The 16,193-nt window shown below is 33.8% G+C and overlaps 1 protein-coding gene across 8 annotated transcripts in view; it reads right to left on the reverse strand.

Annotated features, from left to right (window-relative positions):
- Positions 1-16,193, reverse strand: part of BEND6 (BEN domain containing 6) — a 74,709-nt gene that overhangs the window by 45,327 nt on the left and 13,189 nt on the right. For 7 of the 8 annotated variants that reach the window (XR_005218069.1, XM_037844390.1, XM_037844391.1 and 4 more), the window contains one exon: positions 9,020-9,234. The exons of the other annotated variant lie outside the window; for it this stretch is intronic. Coding sequence is in view for 6 of the 7 variants with exons in the window: in XM_037844392.1 (XP_037700320.1) it covers positions 9,020-9,234 (215 nt within the window). In the remaining variant the exon portion in view is untranslated. The remainder of the gene's footprint in view (positions 1-9,019; positions 9,235-16,193) is intronic. 8 annotated transcript variants of the gene reach the window in all.

Genomic DNA, 16,193 nt, shown 5'->3' on the forward strand with positions numbered 1-16,193 from the left:
AAGAAACAACAGGCATCCACATTGGAAAGGAAGAATTAAAACTAACTTTATTCTCAAATATATGGTTGAATATAGACAATCCTAAGGACTCCACTACAAAACTACTAGAACGATAAACAAGTCCAGCAACTTTACAGAATACAAGATAAAATTAAAAAAATTAATTGTATCACTGAATACTGGCAATGAGAAATCCTAAAATGAAATTAAGAAAAGAATTCCATTCATAATATCAAAAACAATAAAATACTTTGGAATAAATTTAGCCAAACAAGGTTTAAATAAATAGAAAAACATTCCATCTTCATGGATGGAAAAACTTAACATTAAGATGGCAGTACTCCCCAAATTGATCTGCAGATTCAACACAATTCCTGTCATAAATCCCAGATGACCTTTTTGTAGAAATTGACAAGCTGATACTAAAATTCATGTGGAAGTGCGAGAGACCCAGAAAAGACAGGCAATCCTGGAAAGAATGAAGGAAGAGGACCCACACTTTCCCTGTTTCAAAAACTTACTACAAAGCAATGGTTACCAAGGCAATATGGTACTGGCACAGGAGAGATGTATCAATCAACAGAATAGAATTGAGAGTCCAGAAATATACCATACATCTATGGACAACTGATTTTCAACAAGGGTGCCAAGACAAAAAGAATAGTCTTTCAACAGACAGCACTGGGACAACTGGATAGTCATATGCAAAAGAATGAAGTTGGACCCTTACTTCACACCATATACAAAAATTCACTCAAAATGGATAAATGAACCAAATATAAGAGCTAAAACTGTAAAATTCTGAAAAGAAAACATAGGGGTAAATCTTCATGACCTTGGATTTTGCAAAGAATTATATTCTTAGATATAACACCAGAAGTATGAGCAACAACAAAAAATAGATAAATTGGATTTCATCAATATAAAAACTTCAAAGGACATCAAAAGGGTGAAAAGATACCTCACAGAATGGGAGAAAATATTTGCAACTCATATATCTGATAAAGGACCTAAATGTAGAATATATAAAGAAATCTTATAAGTTAATATTAAAAAGACAAATAATCTAACTAGAAAATGGGCAAAGGATCTGAATAAACATTTCTCCAAAGAAGATATAAAAGTGCTTGTGCTGGTTTGGAGCTGTTATGTACCCCCAGAAAAACCATGTTCTTTTAATCCATTCTTGTGGGTGTAGACTTATTGTGGGTGGGACCTTTTGATTAGGTTGTTTCCATGAAGATGTACCCAGTCCATTTAAGGTGGGTCTTAATTTCCTTGCTGGGGTCCTTTATGGGAGGATAAAAGACAGATGAAACTCAGAGAGCTCAGAGAAGCTAAGAGATGAAATCCAGAGAAAAGCCTCTGGAGGGGAGAGAGAGCCATTGAAAGGAACCCAGAAGAGGACCAGCAGATGTCACCATTGCCTTCCCATGTGACAGAGGAACCCTGGATGCCAGCAGCCTTTCCTCCAAAAAGGTATCTTCCTCTTAAAGCCTTAATTTGGACATTTTCCTGGCCTTTGAACTCTACATTTGTAACCTAATAAGTCCCTATTGAGAAAACCAACCCATTTCTGGTATTTTGCATTTTGGCAGCTTTAGCAACCAAAACAATTGTCAATAAGGATATGAAAAGATGATTGACATCATTAGCCATCAGGAAAATGCAAATCAAAACCCAAGGAGATACTACTTCACAACTGCAAGGATGGCTAGAATAAAAAAATGATGTGATTGTGAAGATGTGCAGAAATTGGAATCCTCATATACTCCTGGTGGGGATGTAAAATTTTGCAGCACTTTGGGAAACAGTCTGGCAGTTCCTCAAACCATAAAACAGAGTTAATATATGATCCAGCAATTCTATTCCAATACTCAAGAGAAATGATAACATATGTCTAAACAAATACTTGAACATGAATTTCATAGCAGCATTATTATTTTTAATGCATTTTTATTGTAAACTTTAACATACACATAACAGTGATAACTTTCAAAGTATGATTTAGCAAATAGTTAGAGAACAAATTTCAAAGACTGTCATAAGTCACAGTTTCACAACTTCAGCTATTTCCATTATTGTAAAATATTAACATATATACAGAAAGGTGTTAACTTTCGATGTACAGCTCAACAAGCAGTTATACAGGTAATTTCAAAAACTGTTATGAGTTACAGTTCCACAGTTTCAGTTCTTTCCTTGTTATACAATATAGGGGATATACAGAAAGGTGAAGATTTTCAAAGTACAATTCAACAAGTAGCTATAGAGCAAATTTCAAAGGATTTTATAGGTTATAGTTCCACCATGTCATTTACCTCCTTCCAGCTACTCCAACACCTCAGCATCTTAAATATATATAAAGTCTCAGTATTCATAAATCTTTGTTAAATCATATCTTGTTTGTTGCACCCATTCCTCTCAATCTCTTTCTTCATTTTCAGGGGTGTCTAGGCAGTGAACACCCTAATTTGTTCATATTGAAGGTGTTGACAATATGGGGAAGGGGGCTGCATCTGATTGTTGTTCTTAAAGAGGCTCTTGCCTCTGGGTTTTAGGACTTGTCTGGCATAGGAACACTCTTTTGGATTTAAGTTTCTGAGATAAAAAACTTAGTGAGTGAATGTTTTATAGAATCTCAGGTAGGGACCTAGGTATTTGGGGACTACTTTTGTTAAGGACATGGTGTACTGTGGCAATTTGGGATGTCTAGCTGGAGCTTGCATAAGAGAAACTCCAGGATAGCCTCTCAACTCTATTTGGGAACTCTCAGCCACTGTGACCTCAGTTTGTTACCTTTCTTTTTTCCTCCTTTTGGTCAAGTAGGCATTTTCAATCCCTCACTTCCAGGGCTATGCTCATTTCTGGGAGTCATGTCCCATGTCGCCAGAGAGATTCATTCTCCTAGGAGTCATGTCCCTCATGTGGGGTGGGGGTGGGGGGTTAATGAATTTACTTGCTGAGTTGGGCTTAGAGAGAGAAAGGCTACATCTGAGCAACAAAAGAGGCTCCCTGGAGGTGCCTCTTAGGCATAATTATAGGAGTGCTCAGCCTCCCATTTACAACCCCAAGTTTCACAAGACCAAGTCTGAAGTCAAGGGCTTGATTTATTAAGTAGTGGGTTCCTAATTTCACTTAATATATATTCTATCCCAAGATAAATGGTCATAGCATAATTATAGGAGGGCTCAGCCTCCCATTTACAACCCCAAGTTTCAGAAGACCAAGCCTCAAGTCAAGGGTTTGATTTATTAAGTAGTGGGTTCCTAATTTCACCTAATAAATATTCAATCCAAAGATAAATGGTCATAGCAGCATTATTAATAATAGCCAGAAAGTGGAAACAACTTAAATGTCCATTAATAGACAAATGAATAAACAAAATGTGGTGTATTCATACATATTATTCATCCATAAAAAGAATTAAGTACTGATATATGCTACAACTTGCGTGAACCTTGAAAACATTATGCCGTGTGAAAGAAGCTAGTGACAAAAGTCCATACGTTATATGATTCAACTCATATGAAAAGTCAAGAATCAGGTTATCTATAAGAGACAGAAAGTAGATTAGTGCTTGTTTAGGGCTGGGGTGGGGGTTGGGAGGGATAATAGATAAAGTATATGGGGCTTCCTTTTTAGGTGATGAGAATGTTCTAAAATTGACTGTGGTGATAATTGCACAATTTGTGAATATACTTAAAATTAAAATGTACACAAGTGGATGAATTATATGGTATATGAATTATGTTTCATAAAGCTGTTTTAAAAAAGTTAGTTGTTTCTATATACCAGCAACAAACAACTAGTAAACATAATGTCCAAAAGGACACCATTTATTAAAAGTCAGGACAGTATTTACCTGTGGGGAGGAGAATAGAGGTGAGCTTCTCAGGTGCTGGTGATGTTCTGTTTCTTGATCTGGGTGTGTTCAGTTTGTGATAATTCAGTGTGTACTCTTGTGTTGTATATTATACTTCCATAAATACTTTTAAAAAGATCTCCAAAAAAGGAATTTTTATAATTTCCCTTAACCTTACTAATACTTAGAACCTAAATATTTTGTATTTACCTTAAAATCTCTTTTGAGAACAGCTATCATTAACACATAAAAAAGATGTGCAAGGCCTTGATGTAGAAAGTCATAAAACTTTAATGAAACACAAAAAAATCTAAATTAAAGGAGAAAGATTCCATGTTCAGAGATGAGAAGATTTATTTATTTTTTTTTAATATTGTCTCTCTAATCATCTAGATTTAATACAATTCCAATAACAATGCAAATGGTTTTTTTGGGAACTTGATAAATGGATTCTAAAATGTATATGGAAGAGCAAAAGGCCAAGAATAGCCAAGGCAATCCTGAAGACGTATACGGAACAGGGTCTTTTCTTACATTACAAAGGTCTATTAAAAGTCTAGAGCAATTAAAATTGTATAGTACTATAGTACTGGTACAGGGATAGATGTTAGGACCAATGAAATAAAATAGAAAGGCCAGAAATAAATCCATGTACATGAAGCACTTTGATATATGACAGAGGGCAGGAAAAGATTTCTTAAACAAGCCATAAAGTCACTGGTCATAATAAAAAAACATTGATAAATTCAACTACTTTAAAATTAAGAACTTTGTTCATTAAAAGATATATTAAATAAAGTGAAAAGACAAGTTACAAACTGGTAGAAGATATTTGCATAACAGGTAATTAACACAGATATATATTCCTGCAAATGAATGAAAAACAAAACAAAACAACCCAACAGCTAATGGAAAAATAGACAGATGACATGAACAAGCATTTTACAGAACAGGAAAGACATATGGCTAATAAGCATACAAAGAGATGTTCGATTTCATTAACAATTAGGGAAAAGGAGATCAAGATGACAATATAATATCATTTTTGGCAAAAATTAAGAAGTTTGATGAAACCATGTGCAGAGTGGATGTAGAATAATAGAATTTTCTACATATTGCTGGTGAGAATGTAAATTGGTACAAATACTTTGTAAAACATTTTAACCTTATCTTGTAAAGTTAAATACATCTCACAGTTCCACTCTGTTCTGGTTTACTAAAGCTGGCTTTGTGCAAAATACCAGAAATGGATTGGATTTTTTTTTCTCTGCTTATGATTATAATTTTATTACAGTAAAAGGATCCAAATAAGAGACCCAAAGAGATGCATAGGGAGGTTCTCAGATCCAAGCTTCTGTGTCTTCTTTTTTTTTTTTTTTACTTTTATTTTGAAATAAATTCAAAGTTACAGGAACAGTTGCAAAAACAATACAAACCCCATACACAGAACTCCAGCATACCCTGACTCCCCTCCCCTGATACCCTGATCCACCAACTTTAAGATGCTGTCACACCACCATTTCTCTTTTCCTCCCTATCATCCATCATCTATTGCTCTGTCTTCTGAACATATGAGAGGAAGCTGCACACATCCTTGAGCAAACACTGTAATTCACATATACAATTCCCATGAACAAGAACATTCTTTTATGCAATCCCATTAAGCGCAGCTAAGAAGTTCAAGAAATTCAACATTAATACAAAGCTTACATTCTATATTTCCTTTTTTTTTTCTTATGTCTCAACTGTGTCCCTTTGAGCCTCCTGTCCTCCATCCTCAGATCCCATCCAGGATCATCCTTGGCATTCAACTGTCATCTATTTAGACTGCCTTTTTTTTTTTTTTCAATTGTGGAAACATATATACAGCCTAAATCTTCCCATTCCACCCCCTCCCTAGCATTCCATTGGTGGGATTAATCACATTTAGAATGTTGTAATGCTATCACCTTCCCACCATCCATTACTAGAAATTTCCCTTCACCTCAAATAGCAACCTTACACTCATTTCTTAACTCCCCATTGCCCCTTCCCCACTTCTAGTAACCCATACTCTACTTTTCATCTCTATGGTCATATTCTCTGATAATTTCTTTGTGTTTACTATGGGGCTTAAAATTAACCTCTTAAATCCATAACAATCTTGTTTTTCTTTGATACCAACTTAACTTCAATAGGACATGTAAACTATGTTCCTATACTCCTTCATTCCCCCACCTTTATATAGTTCTTGTCAAAAATTACATATTTTACATTGAGTCCAAAACCACTGATTTGTCATTAGAGTTTGTGTATTTTATATCATGTAGGAAGTAAATAGTGGTTACAAATAAAAAATTATTGACTTCTATTTGTATTCCATTGTGGTCAGAGAATGTGCTTTGAATATATTCAATTGTTTTTTTTTTTTTAATTTATCAAGGCTTGTTTTATGTCCCAGCCCATGGTCAATTCTGGAGAAAGATCTGGGATCACTAGAGAAAAATGTGTGTCCTGGTGATTTTGGATGTAAGGTTCTATATATGTCTGTTAAAATTCTCCTTTCTTTGTTTCTCTGTCGGTAGGGCTCCCTTTAGTATCTGAAGTAGGGCAGGTCTTTTATTGGCAAAATCTCTCAGCATTTGTTTGTCTGTGAAAAATTTAAGCTCTCCCTCAAATTGGAAAGAGAGTTTTGCTGGATAAAGTATTCTTGGTTGGAAATTTTTCTCTCTCAGAATTTTAAATATGTCATGCCACTGCCTTCTCACCTCCATGGTGGCCGCTGAGTAGTCATTACTTAGTCTTATGTTGTTTCCTTTGTATGTGGTGAATTGCTTTTTTCTTGCTGCTTTCAGAACTTGCTCCTTCTCTTCAGTATTTGACAGTGTGATCAGAATATGTCTTGGAGTGGGTTTATTTGGATTTATTCTATTCTGCATCTCCAAGCATCTCCAAGCGTCAGCATCTGTGTTGGCGCTTAGCTTCTCCTGGGGCTAAACTCCGGATTACATATCTTAGCTTCTCTCCAAAATGTCTCTCAGCTTCTCTGAGCTGCTTCTCTCTGTGAGCTTTCTAAAAGGACCCCAGTGATCTAATTAAGACCCACCCTGAACAGGTAGGGTAACACCTCCATGGAAACAATCTAATCAAAAGGTCTCACCCACAGTTGTGTGGGTCACATCTCCATGGAAACATTCAATCAAAAGTTTTCACCCACAAAATTGGATTAAAAGATCATGGCTCTTCTGGGGTCCATAAAAGTTGCAAACCAGCACATACTCCTATACCTATACCTAAGAGAAACTTTCAGCATGTATACAAAGGAACATATCCAAGACTGTCCATAGCAGCATGGATCATACTGATTAAAAAAAAACCAAAACAGAAACACTCCAAATATCCAATGATAGGGTAATTGGATAAATGAGTTAGGTTAGCATCGGGCAATGGAATATTACATAGCATTGATAGTGAATGAATTAGTGCCATAATGAATGAGTCTTAGTAAGATGTTGAGTGGAAAAAGCAAGTTCCAAAATAAAACATACAGTACTTTTTGTAAAGTTTAAGAACAAATAAAATGAAATGATATAAAATACATAATATATATTATTATATATGAGACTACATAATATACATATAAATATAGACATATTTGATAAAACTAAAAACAAAGCAAGGAAATTCTCTACAAAATTGAGTTCAGTGATTACCTCTGGAGTGAGGCAGGCAGGGGGTGGAGTAGAGGAGGAATACATAGGTAGATATAGGTTATGGTAATGTTTTATGTCTTGGGATGGGTAGCAGCTTTATTGATTGAATTTTTTTAAATTAAAGAAATAAAAGATGACATGGGACAATATATAGAGAACCTCTAACATAGTGCGATGAACATAGTAGACATTTGATAATCATTACTATTATGGTGGGATAATATTTTTTTCTATTTTTGTAATACATTCTCACACCTTAATTCCTGATACCCACCCCCAACCCTCTTTGTTGATACTGTTTCATGAGGCCAATTTAAAGTTTATCCATCAGTAAAGGAGAGAGCGGATTCAACTAGAACAAATTATTCATGTGTACCTTTGAGATTTAAAAATAGTTTTTAAAGTCAATAGTTAGGCAATAGTTTGAAAACATATGCTTTTGAGTTGTAAAACCTAGGCTGTGTTGAGACAGAAGAGTTTTCTGAAACTGCTGAAGTTGGCCTATGTATGTAAAGATCTAAACCTGGAATATTGGAGTAGAGTGGAATTCATGAAGATCCAGACCTAGAAGCTTAGTGCGCTAGACTGAGTAATGGCCCCCCTAAAGGCATCCATGTCCTAAACCCTGGAACTTATGAATGTTACTAAAATGGAAAATGGGACTTTGTAGAAGTAATTAAGTTAAGGACCTTGATTTAAGGAGATTATCCTGGATTATCCAGGTAGGCCCAGTGTAATCACAGGGTCTCATAAAAGGGGTATAGGAGGAGTCAGAGTCAGAGAAGGCCATGTGGTGTCTGAAACAAAGATAGGAATGATGCACATTGAAGATGGAGCAAGGGGCCAAATGTCAAGAAACAAAGGCAATTCCAAAAGCTGGAAAATATTAGGCAATGAATTCTCCCCTAGAACCTGTAGAAGGAACTGGCCTCATCAGTTTACAGCTTAGTAGGACCTGTGACCTCCAGAATCGTGAACAAATTTGTGTTGTTTTAAGCCACAAGGTTTGTGGTAATTTGTTACAGCTGTCATAGGAAATGAATAGTCCTGGAGTTAATTTTTTTTTAATAAAGCTTAGAGTGGAAGAGTTAAAACATAAAGAAAGAAAAGCAAACAGTAAATGTAAGGAACAGATATTCCAATTTCTCCAATTTTTTGAGAGAGAAAACATTTCCTAACATCTTGCTGATCTTTCATTTCCCAGAATATGAAAAAAAGTTTGAACACTAGCCTATTTGGTCATACCTAAAGAGATGCAAGCAAATAGTCTGTTGAGTATATTTCTACCTCAACTCAATCAGCATTAAAAGGAGAACATAAAATTATATTCTCTTGGTTGAATAAAGAATTAAAGAAAAGAATAAATTAATAGATGAGGGGAAGTACTAATAAGTTATTAAAGGAATTATGGGATATGGTTGAGTTAGATAATAAAATTATGTCAAGGTAATGGAAAACCAACCTGTCCTTTATCCATGTCACTATTTGCATTCTCTGATTCCATTGTCTCTGTCCTTTTCCTCTTTCCTTTTCTAAAAGCTTGGGTATTGGTAATTTCATCTGTTTGGAAGAGCTTCTGCATTTTCTCAGTAATGAAGGGTCTTCTGAAATTGTGGGAGGAGGGAATGCCCATGTAGATGATCAATTGTGGACGTAGCCCAAAAGTTAATGTTTTTCCTTAAAACAAAAACAAAAAAGGGTACAGAATATATTTACAACTGTATGTTTCATAATGGCATTAGCCACTCATGTTAACTACTTTATTAAATGCTTCTTTATCTTACTCTCCCCCACTGACTGATTTTCTACATCTTTTCATTTGGTTCAAAGATCTTTCAATTTCATCATCACGAGGATGTTCATTGTATCCATGATCTGATTTGCAGTGAGTTGTAATACAAAATCAAGTAGTGTAAAATTTTGCCATTGTTACAAATATTTTTTTTATCAGTCAGTTGTGAGGAGTCTAAAAACAAAGTTAGAAACGTTATAAATTTATGGAAACTGTCTCAGAAGATTGAAGTTATACATCTTTAAGAAAAAAGACATTCATATCAGCAGATCTTGCCAGGACCAAAATATTCCAGGGAGATCAATAAGACAATAAGAATTGCTTTAGAGTTTTTTCTTTTTAAACTGGAAACCCTGAAGTCTAGGGAGATCAAAGAATTTACTTTGGTGTAAACTGAAGATTATACTACCGAAGGGAGAAAAACTCCAGAAGGCATTTCATAAAAATTGTAAAGAGAATCAGTTTTCAGAATCAAATAAAGTAGATGTTTGTTCTTATGTAAAATAGAATTGAAATGATCAAAAAATTAACTTTTGCTACAGAAAGATGATACAGCATCCTAATTACTTGCATATATTGGTTTATTTTCATGAAAATATTTAATTATAAATAATAAAACTTTATAGAATACCAAAACTGGGTTTAGAAGGGATTGAATGTGTGCACTGTTAGTGAGAAGGTAAAATATGCTGTTTACCAAATTACATTGAGTAATTATTTTAGGAAATATGGTTATTTTGCCTATTTTAAGAGAATTCATTTTCTCTACTCCGAGCATAAGATAATGTTGGGAGTGGTCTTGCCAGAGTTTCCTGTAACTTTTGATGGCTTGTGTTTTTGAAATTATTAGTAAAGCTTGATATAGCCTAAGATCTCTGATGCATGTGAGTTGGTTTGACAGTCTAGTCCTTTGTGTTAGCTCAGGTACTATTCATATATTTGAAAGCTTAACTTAAGTTTCCAAAGAGTCACAAGAAGCAATTTTGATAAGACCATCCCCAACATTATTTCATGTAGGGATTAAGTAAGAAGAGGTGTAGCGCACCGTGCTGGCTGCCTAGGGCCTCCCTTTTCACATCACACATGTACTCTGAGGTCCAGAATAATAGGTTAGGTCTCTATATGAGGTTTGATCATCACCTCACACATTGGGGAGCATTAAAGTTATGACATGTCTCCATTATATACCTAAGAGTTCTATAGCTTATATGACATTCTCAAGGGAGTTATAAATCCGTAGATTCTAGTTCTGTTTACTACCAGCAGTCCCAAGCCAGGGATATACTGCTAAGAGTATTTGCTAGATAAAATCTCTCCTCCTGGCAAAAATCATTAGTGTGTTTACCTGGAGCAATGGGTAACAAACTTTATCTGTAAAGGGCCAGATATTAAATATTTTCAGCTTTGCAGACCAAGAGGCAAAATCAAGTAGATTATATACATATATAACAAGAGAAAAAAATCCATAAAATTTTTATTTACAAAATCCAAAATGTTACAACAATAACTGAGTACACATTTTTAGAAGACAGGTTTATCTACTAATAAGAAGAATGAAATTCTGTTTTTAAATAATAACATTTCCCTTAATTGGGCTTCAAAGTTAGTGTTTGTTGTCAAAATTATTTGCAAATACCCATTTCAGTGCAGATCTGCACTGAGATTTTACATATTTTTCTTTGAAAATGTCTTTCACATAGATAGCTACTACCAAATACTGATAATACATGAGCTTATAATTTTTTGACTGAGACAAAATTTACATAACAGAAAATTTACCATTTTAAAGTGTACAGTTTTTATTATATTCACAATGTTGTACAACCATCACCATATCTAATTCTGCAATATTTCTATCACCCCAAAAAGAAACCCTGTACTTCCAAAATATGAGCTTATATGTTTTACTGAGCATATTCATATAGAAGGCATTTATAGCATTCTACTCTATTCTTCCCTTGATATTTGCTTTTAGATGTCATTACATTGCAGATTAATCACTTCCAATTAAAGGTTAGGTGGATGCTTCTCAATTGTACAGCTAAATGGATTTTGAAACATGAAAATTTCCTTTACATTGAGGTACAAAAGACACTTCTGGAACTATAATTTGAACCTGGAAAATGTATCTACTGCAAATTTATATAAGAATGGAGATCTCATTTCTTGTTTTAACTTTTGACAGCACAGGAAGTGTATAAAGCAACTTCACATTACCTGTGAGGCATACATTAATTGTTATTGAAATGACTTTATCTCAGTTTAAGTTCTGCATATAAGGGCTGCTTTATCTTGTAATTTTATGTTGAATTCATGAAGAAACATTATCAAGACTGTAGCAAAAACCAATTTCCAGAGCCACTCAGTGTTTTAAAAGAGTGGCTGAGAACAGTTTTTCTTGTTCAGAAAAATTCCAGTGTCAGCCCTGAGTTCCAACCTTTGCAGTAAACTTTTATCACTGCTAAATTTTTGAAATGCTGTGAGGTAGCGCAAGCCAGAATATTCAGCTTCTATTTCTGACAAAATTCCTGAAACTGATGATGTTTAAGTTCACAAGAACAAATGAAGTTCAATAATGCATGATATTTTCAGAAATTGATAAGCTGAATCCTAAAATATATATGGAAATGCAAAGGACCCAGAAGAGCCACGATAATCTTGTAAAAGAAGAAACTTGGAGGGTTCAAACTTCCTGATTTTGAAATTTCCTACAAAGCTAAAGTAATCAAGACAGTATGGTCATGACTTAAGGACAGAAGTAAATCAATAGAATAGACTTGAGAGTCCAGAAATAAATCCTCACATCTATGGTCAAGTGATTTTTTGGCAAGGGTGCCAAGACAATTAAATGGGGAAAGAAAAGTCTTTTCAACAAATGGTGCTAGGATAGCTTGATATCCACGTACAAAAGAATTAAGTTGATCCTACCCTACACCATGCAAAAAAATTAACTCAAAATGGATCACAGACATGAAAGGAAGGGTTAAAACTATAAACTATAAAGATAAACTTAAAAGTAAATCTTCATGACCTTGGGTTAGGCTATGGTTTCTTAGATAGGACATCAGAAAATTGTTTTTTGCAAATAACCAACCCATATGGAAGAAAATATTTGCAAATTATTTATCTGATAAGGAACTTGAATCCAGAATAATTAATTCTTAAAATACAATAATAAAAAGACAAATAATTGAGTTTTAAAAAATGGACAAAATAGACATTACTCCAAAGAAAATATACAAATGGTCAATAAGCACATAAAAAAGACTCAATATCATTAATCATTAGAGAATTGCAAATCAAAAACATAATGAGATACCATTTCACACCCACCAGGATGGACAAAATTTAAAAAATGGAAAATACCAAGTGTTTGCAAAGATGTGGAGAAGTTGAAACCTTTGTACATTGTTGGTGGGAATGGAAAATGGTGCAGCTGCTGTTGAAAACAGTTTCTCAATAAGTAAAACAAAATGAATTACCATAAGACTTAGTAATTCCACTCCTAGGAATATATCCAAATAATTGAAAACAGCCTTTCAAGCAAATACTTGTATTCAGATGTTCATAGCAGCTCTATTCGCAAAGAGCCAAAAGGTGGAAAAAACCCAATTGTCCATTAGCAGATGAATAGTTAAACAAAATGTGATATAGTCATACAATGGAATATTTATATTTAGCCATAAAAGGAATGAAGCACTAATGATACATGCTATACCATTTATGAACCTTGGAAATATGCTAAGTTGAAGTCAGGAGCAAAAAGCCATGAATTATATGATTCCACTTATATGAAATATTCAGAACAAGCAAATCCATGGAGACAGGAAGCAAATTAGTGGTTACCAGGGACTGGGGAGAAGGAAGAATGGGAATTGGCTGCATAATGGGTACAAGGTTTCCATATGGGGTGATATTAAAGTTCTGGAACTACATAGTGAAGATGTTTATACAACATTGTGAATGTACTTAATACCTCTGAATTGTATACTTTGAAACAGTTAAAATGGTAAATTGTATGTTAATTGTATTTTAACACAATAAAAAGAATAACTGTATTGTTTAACTGGAACTTTTATGGTTGTTCCTTAAAGTTTGAGGAACTTTTGAGATAATACGTTGATACCATTACAGACAGTAAAGATAGTCTTTCTTTGGATTTAGCTTCATATATTGGTATTAAATAAAGTACAAAGTAAGAAAACAAATGAAATTGTATGAAACTAATGAAATTATATATTCATACATATATAATAATTTAGTATATGATTAAAGTAAAACCTTTAATAAGTAGGGAAAGGAAGATTTATTCAATAAATGATAGTGAGAAAATTGATGAATGGAAAAAAATTAAGTTATATTCCTATTTCAAACTATATTCCATAAAGAATTCTAGATTGAAAAGTAAAAACTGGAATCATACACAAAAAATCAGGAAAAAGACAAGGATGCCAAAAGTCAACACTGTTCTTTAACACTGTACTGGAAGTTCTAGCCAGAACAATTAGGCAAGAAAAAGAAATAAAAGGCATCCACATTGGAAAGGAAGAAGTAAAACTTTCCCTATCTGCAGATGACATGATCCTGTATATACACAATCTGAAATCTACAGCAAAGCTACTAGAGCTAATAAATGAATTCAGCAAAATGATGGGGTACAATATTAACATGCAAAAATTAGTAGTGTTTCTGTACACAAGTAACAAAGAATTTGAAGAAGAAATCAAGAAAAAATTCCATTTACAATGGCAACCAAAAGAATCAAATATCTGGGAAAAAATTTATCCAAGGATGTCAAGACTTGTCCATGGAAAACTACAAAACATTGCTAAAAGAAATCAATGAAGACCTAAATAAATGTAAAGACATTCCATGCTCATGGGCCAGAAAACTAAATATTGTTACAATGTCAAATCTACTCCAAGTGACTTACAGATTTCAATGCAATCCCACTCAAATTTACAACCACTTCTTTGAAGAAATGGAAAAGCCAATCATCAAATTTATAAGGAAGGGCTTGAAAAGCTAAAACCATCTTGAAAATGAAGAATGAAGTTGGAGCACTGACAGTTCTCTATTTTAAAACTTATTACAGAGCTACAGTAATCAAAACACCATGGTACTGGCACATTGACAGACATATAGATCAATGGAATTGAATTGAGAGTTCAGAAATATACCCTCATGTCTGTGGGCAATTGTTTTTTGACAAGGGTGCCAAGTCTACTCAGTAGGGAAACTATAGTCTCTTCAACAAATGGTGCTGGAAAAACTGGACATCCTTATGCAAAAGTATGAAGGTGGGCCCCTACCTCACACCATATACAAAAATTAACTCAAAATGGATCAAACATTTTAATATAAGTACCAAAACTATGAAACTCTTAGAAGAAAACTGAGGGAAGAATCTTTGGGACCTTGTGTTAGATAATGGTATCTGAGACTTTATACTCAAAGCACAAACAATAAAAGAGAACATAGATAAAAGGGACTTTATCAAAATTAAAAACTTTTGTGCATTGAAGGACTTCATCACAAGAGTAAAAAGACAACCTACACAATGGAAAAAAATACTTGGCAACCTACACAATGGGAAAAAATATTTGGAAACCACATATCTGATAAGCACTTAATATCCAGCATATATAAAGAAATCCTATAACTCAATAACAAAAAGACAAACAACCTAATTAAAAAATGGGCAAAAGGCTTGACTTGAAATTTTTCCAAAGAAGATATACGAATGGCCAGAAAGCACATGAAAAATGTTCAACATTGTTAGGCATTAGGGAAATGCAAATCAAAACCACAATGAGGTATCATTTCATACTCACTAGAATGGTTTCTATTCAAAAAACTTAAAAAAAGTAGCAAGTGTTGGAGAAGATGTGGAGAAATAGGAACACTTGTTCATTGTTGGTGGGAATGTAAAATGAAGCAAGTGCTGTGGAATACAGTTTGGCAGTTCATCAGAAAGTTGAAAACAATTACCATATGACCTGGCAATCCCACTTTTAAGCATATACCCAAAAGAACTGAAAGCAGGTACTTGAACAGATATTTGCACACCAATGTTTATAGCTGCATTATTCACAATTGCCAAAAGATGGAAGCAACCCAAGTGTCCAATCAACCAATCAATGGATAAACAAAATGTGGTATATTATTTGTGGAATATTATTCAGCAGTAAGAAGGAATGAAGTTCTGACACATACAACAGCATGTATGAACCCTGGAGACATCATGTTGAGTGCAATAAGCCAGACGCAAAAGGAGAAATATTGTATGATCTCACTGATATGAAATAATTAGAATAAACAAACTCATAGAATCAGAAACTAGTAAATAGGTTAACGGGCTGGGTTGCAGGTATGGAATAGGGAGTTAATGCTTAATTGGTAGAGTTTCTATTTGGGATGATGGGAATGTTTTAGAAATGGATGGTGGTGATGGTAGCACAACATTGTGAATATAATTAAAATCACTGAAATATATATTTGAATGTGATTAAAAGGGAAAATTTTAGGGTGTATATATGTTACTAGAATACATTAAAAAATAGGACTGTACAACATAGTGAACCCTAATGTAAACTATGGACTATAGTTAATAGTATAATTATAATAATATTGTTTCATCAATTTTAACAAAGGCACCACAGAAATGCAATGTTTTAATAACAGGGAAAACTGTGGATGTTGGGGGATATATGGGAATCTGTATTTTCTGCATGATTTTTCTTTCAATCTACAATTTCTATAATAAAAAAATTAGCTTACAAAAATATAGCTTTTGCATTCTCCCTAACTGTATTAAACTTTTCTCCTGTTGATATGATTTATT

The sequence above is a fragment of the Choloepus didactylus genome, chromosome 7 (assembly GCF_015220235.1).
Source record: "Choloepus didactylus isolate mChoDid1 chromosome 7, mChoDid1.pri, whole genome shotgun sequence".
NCBI lineage: Eukaryota > Metazoa > Chordata > Mammalia > Pilosa > Megalonychidae > Choloepus > Choloepus didactylus.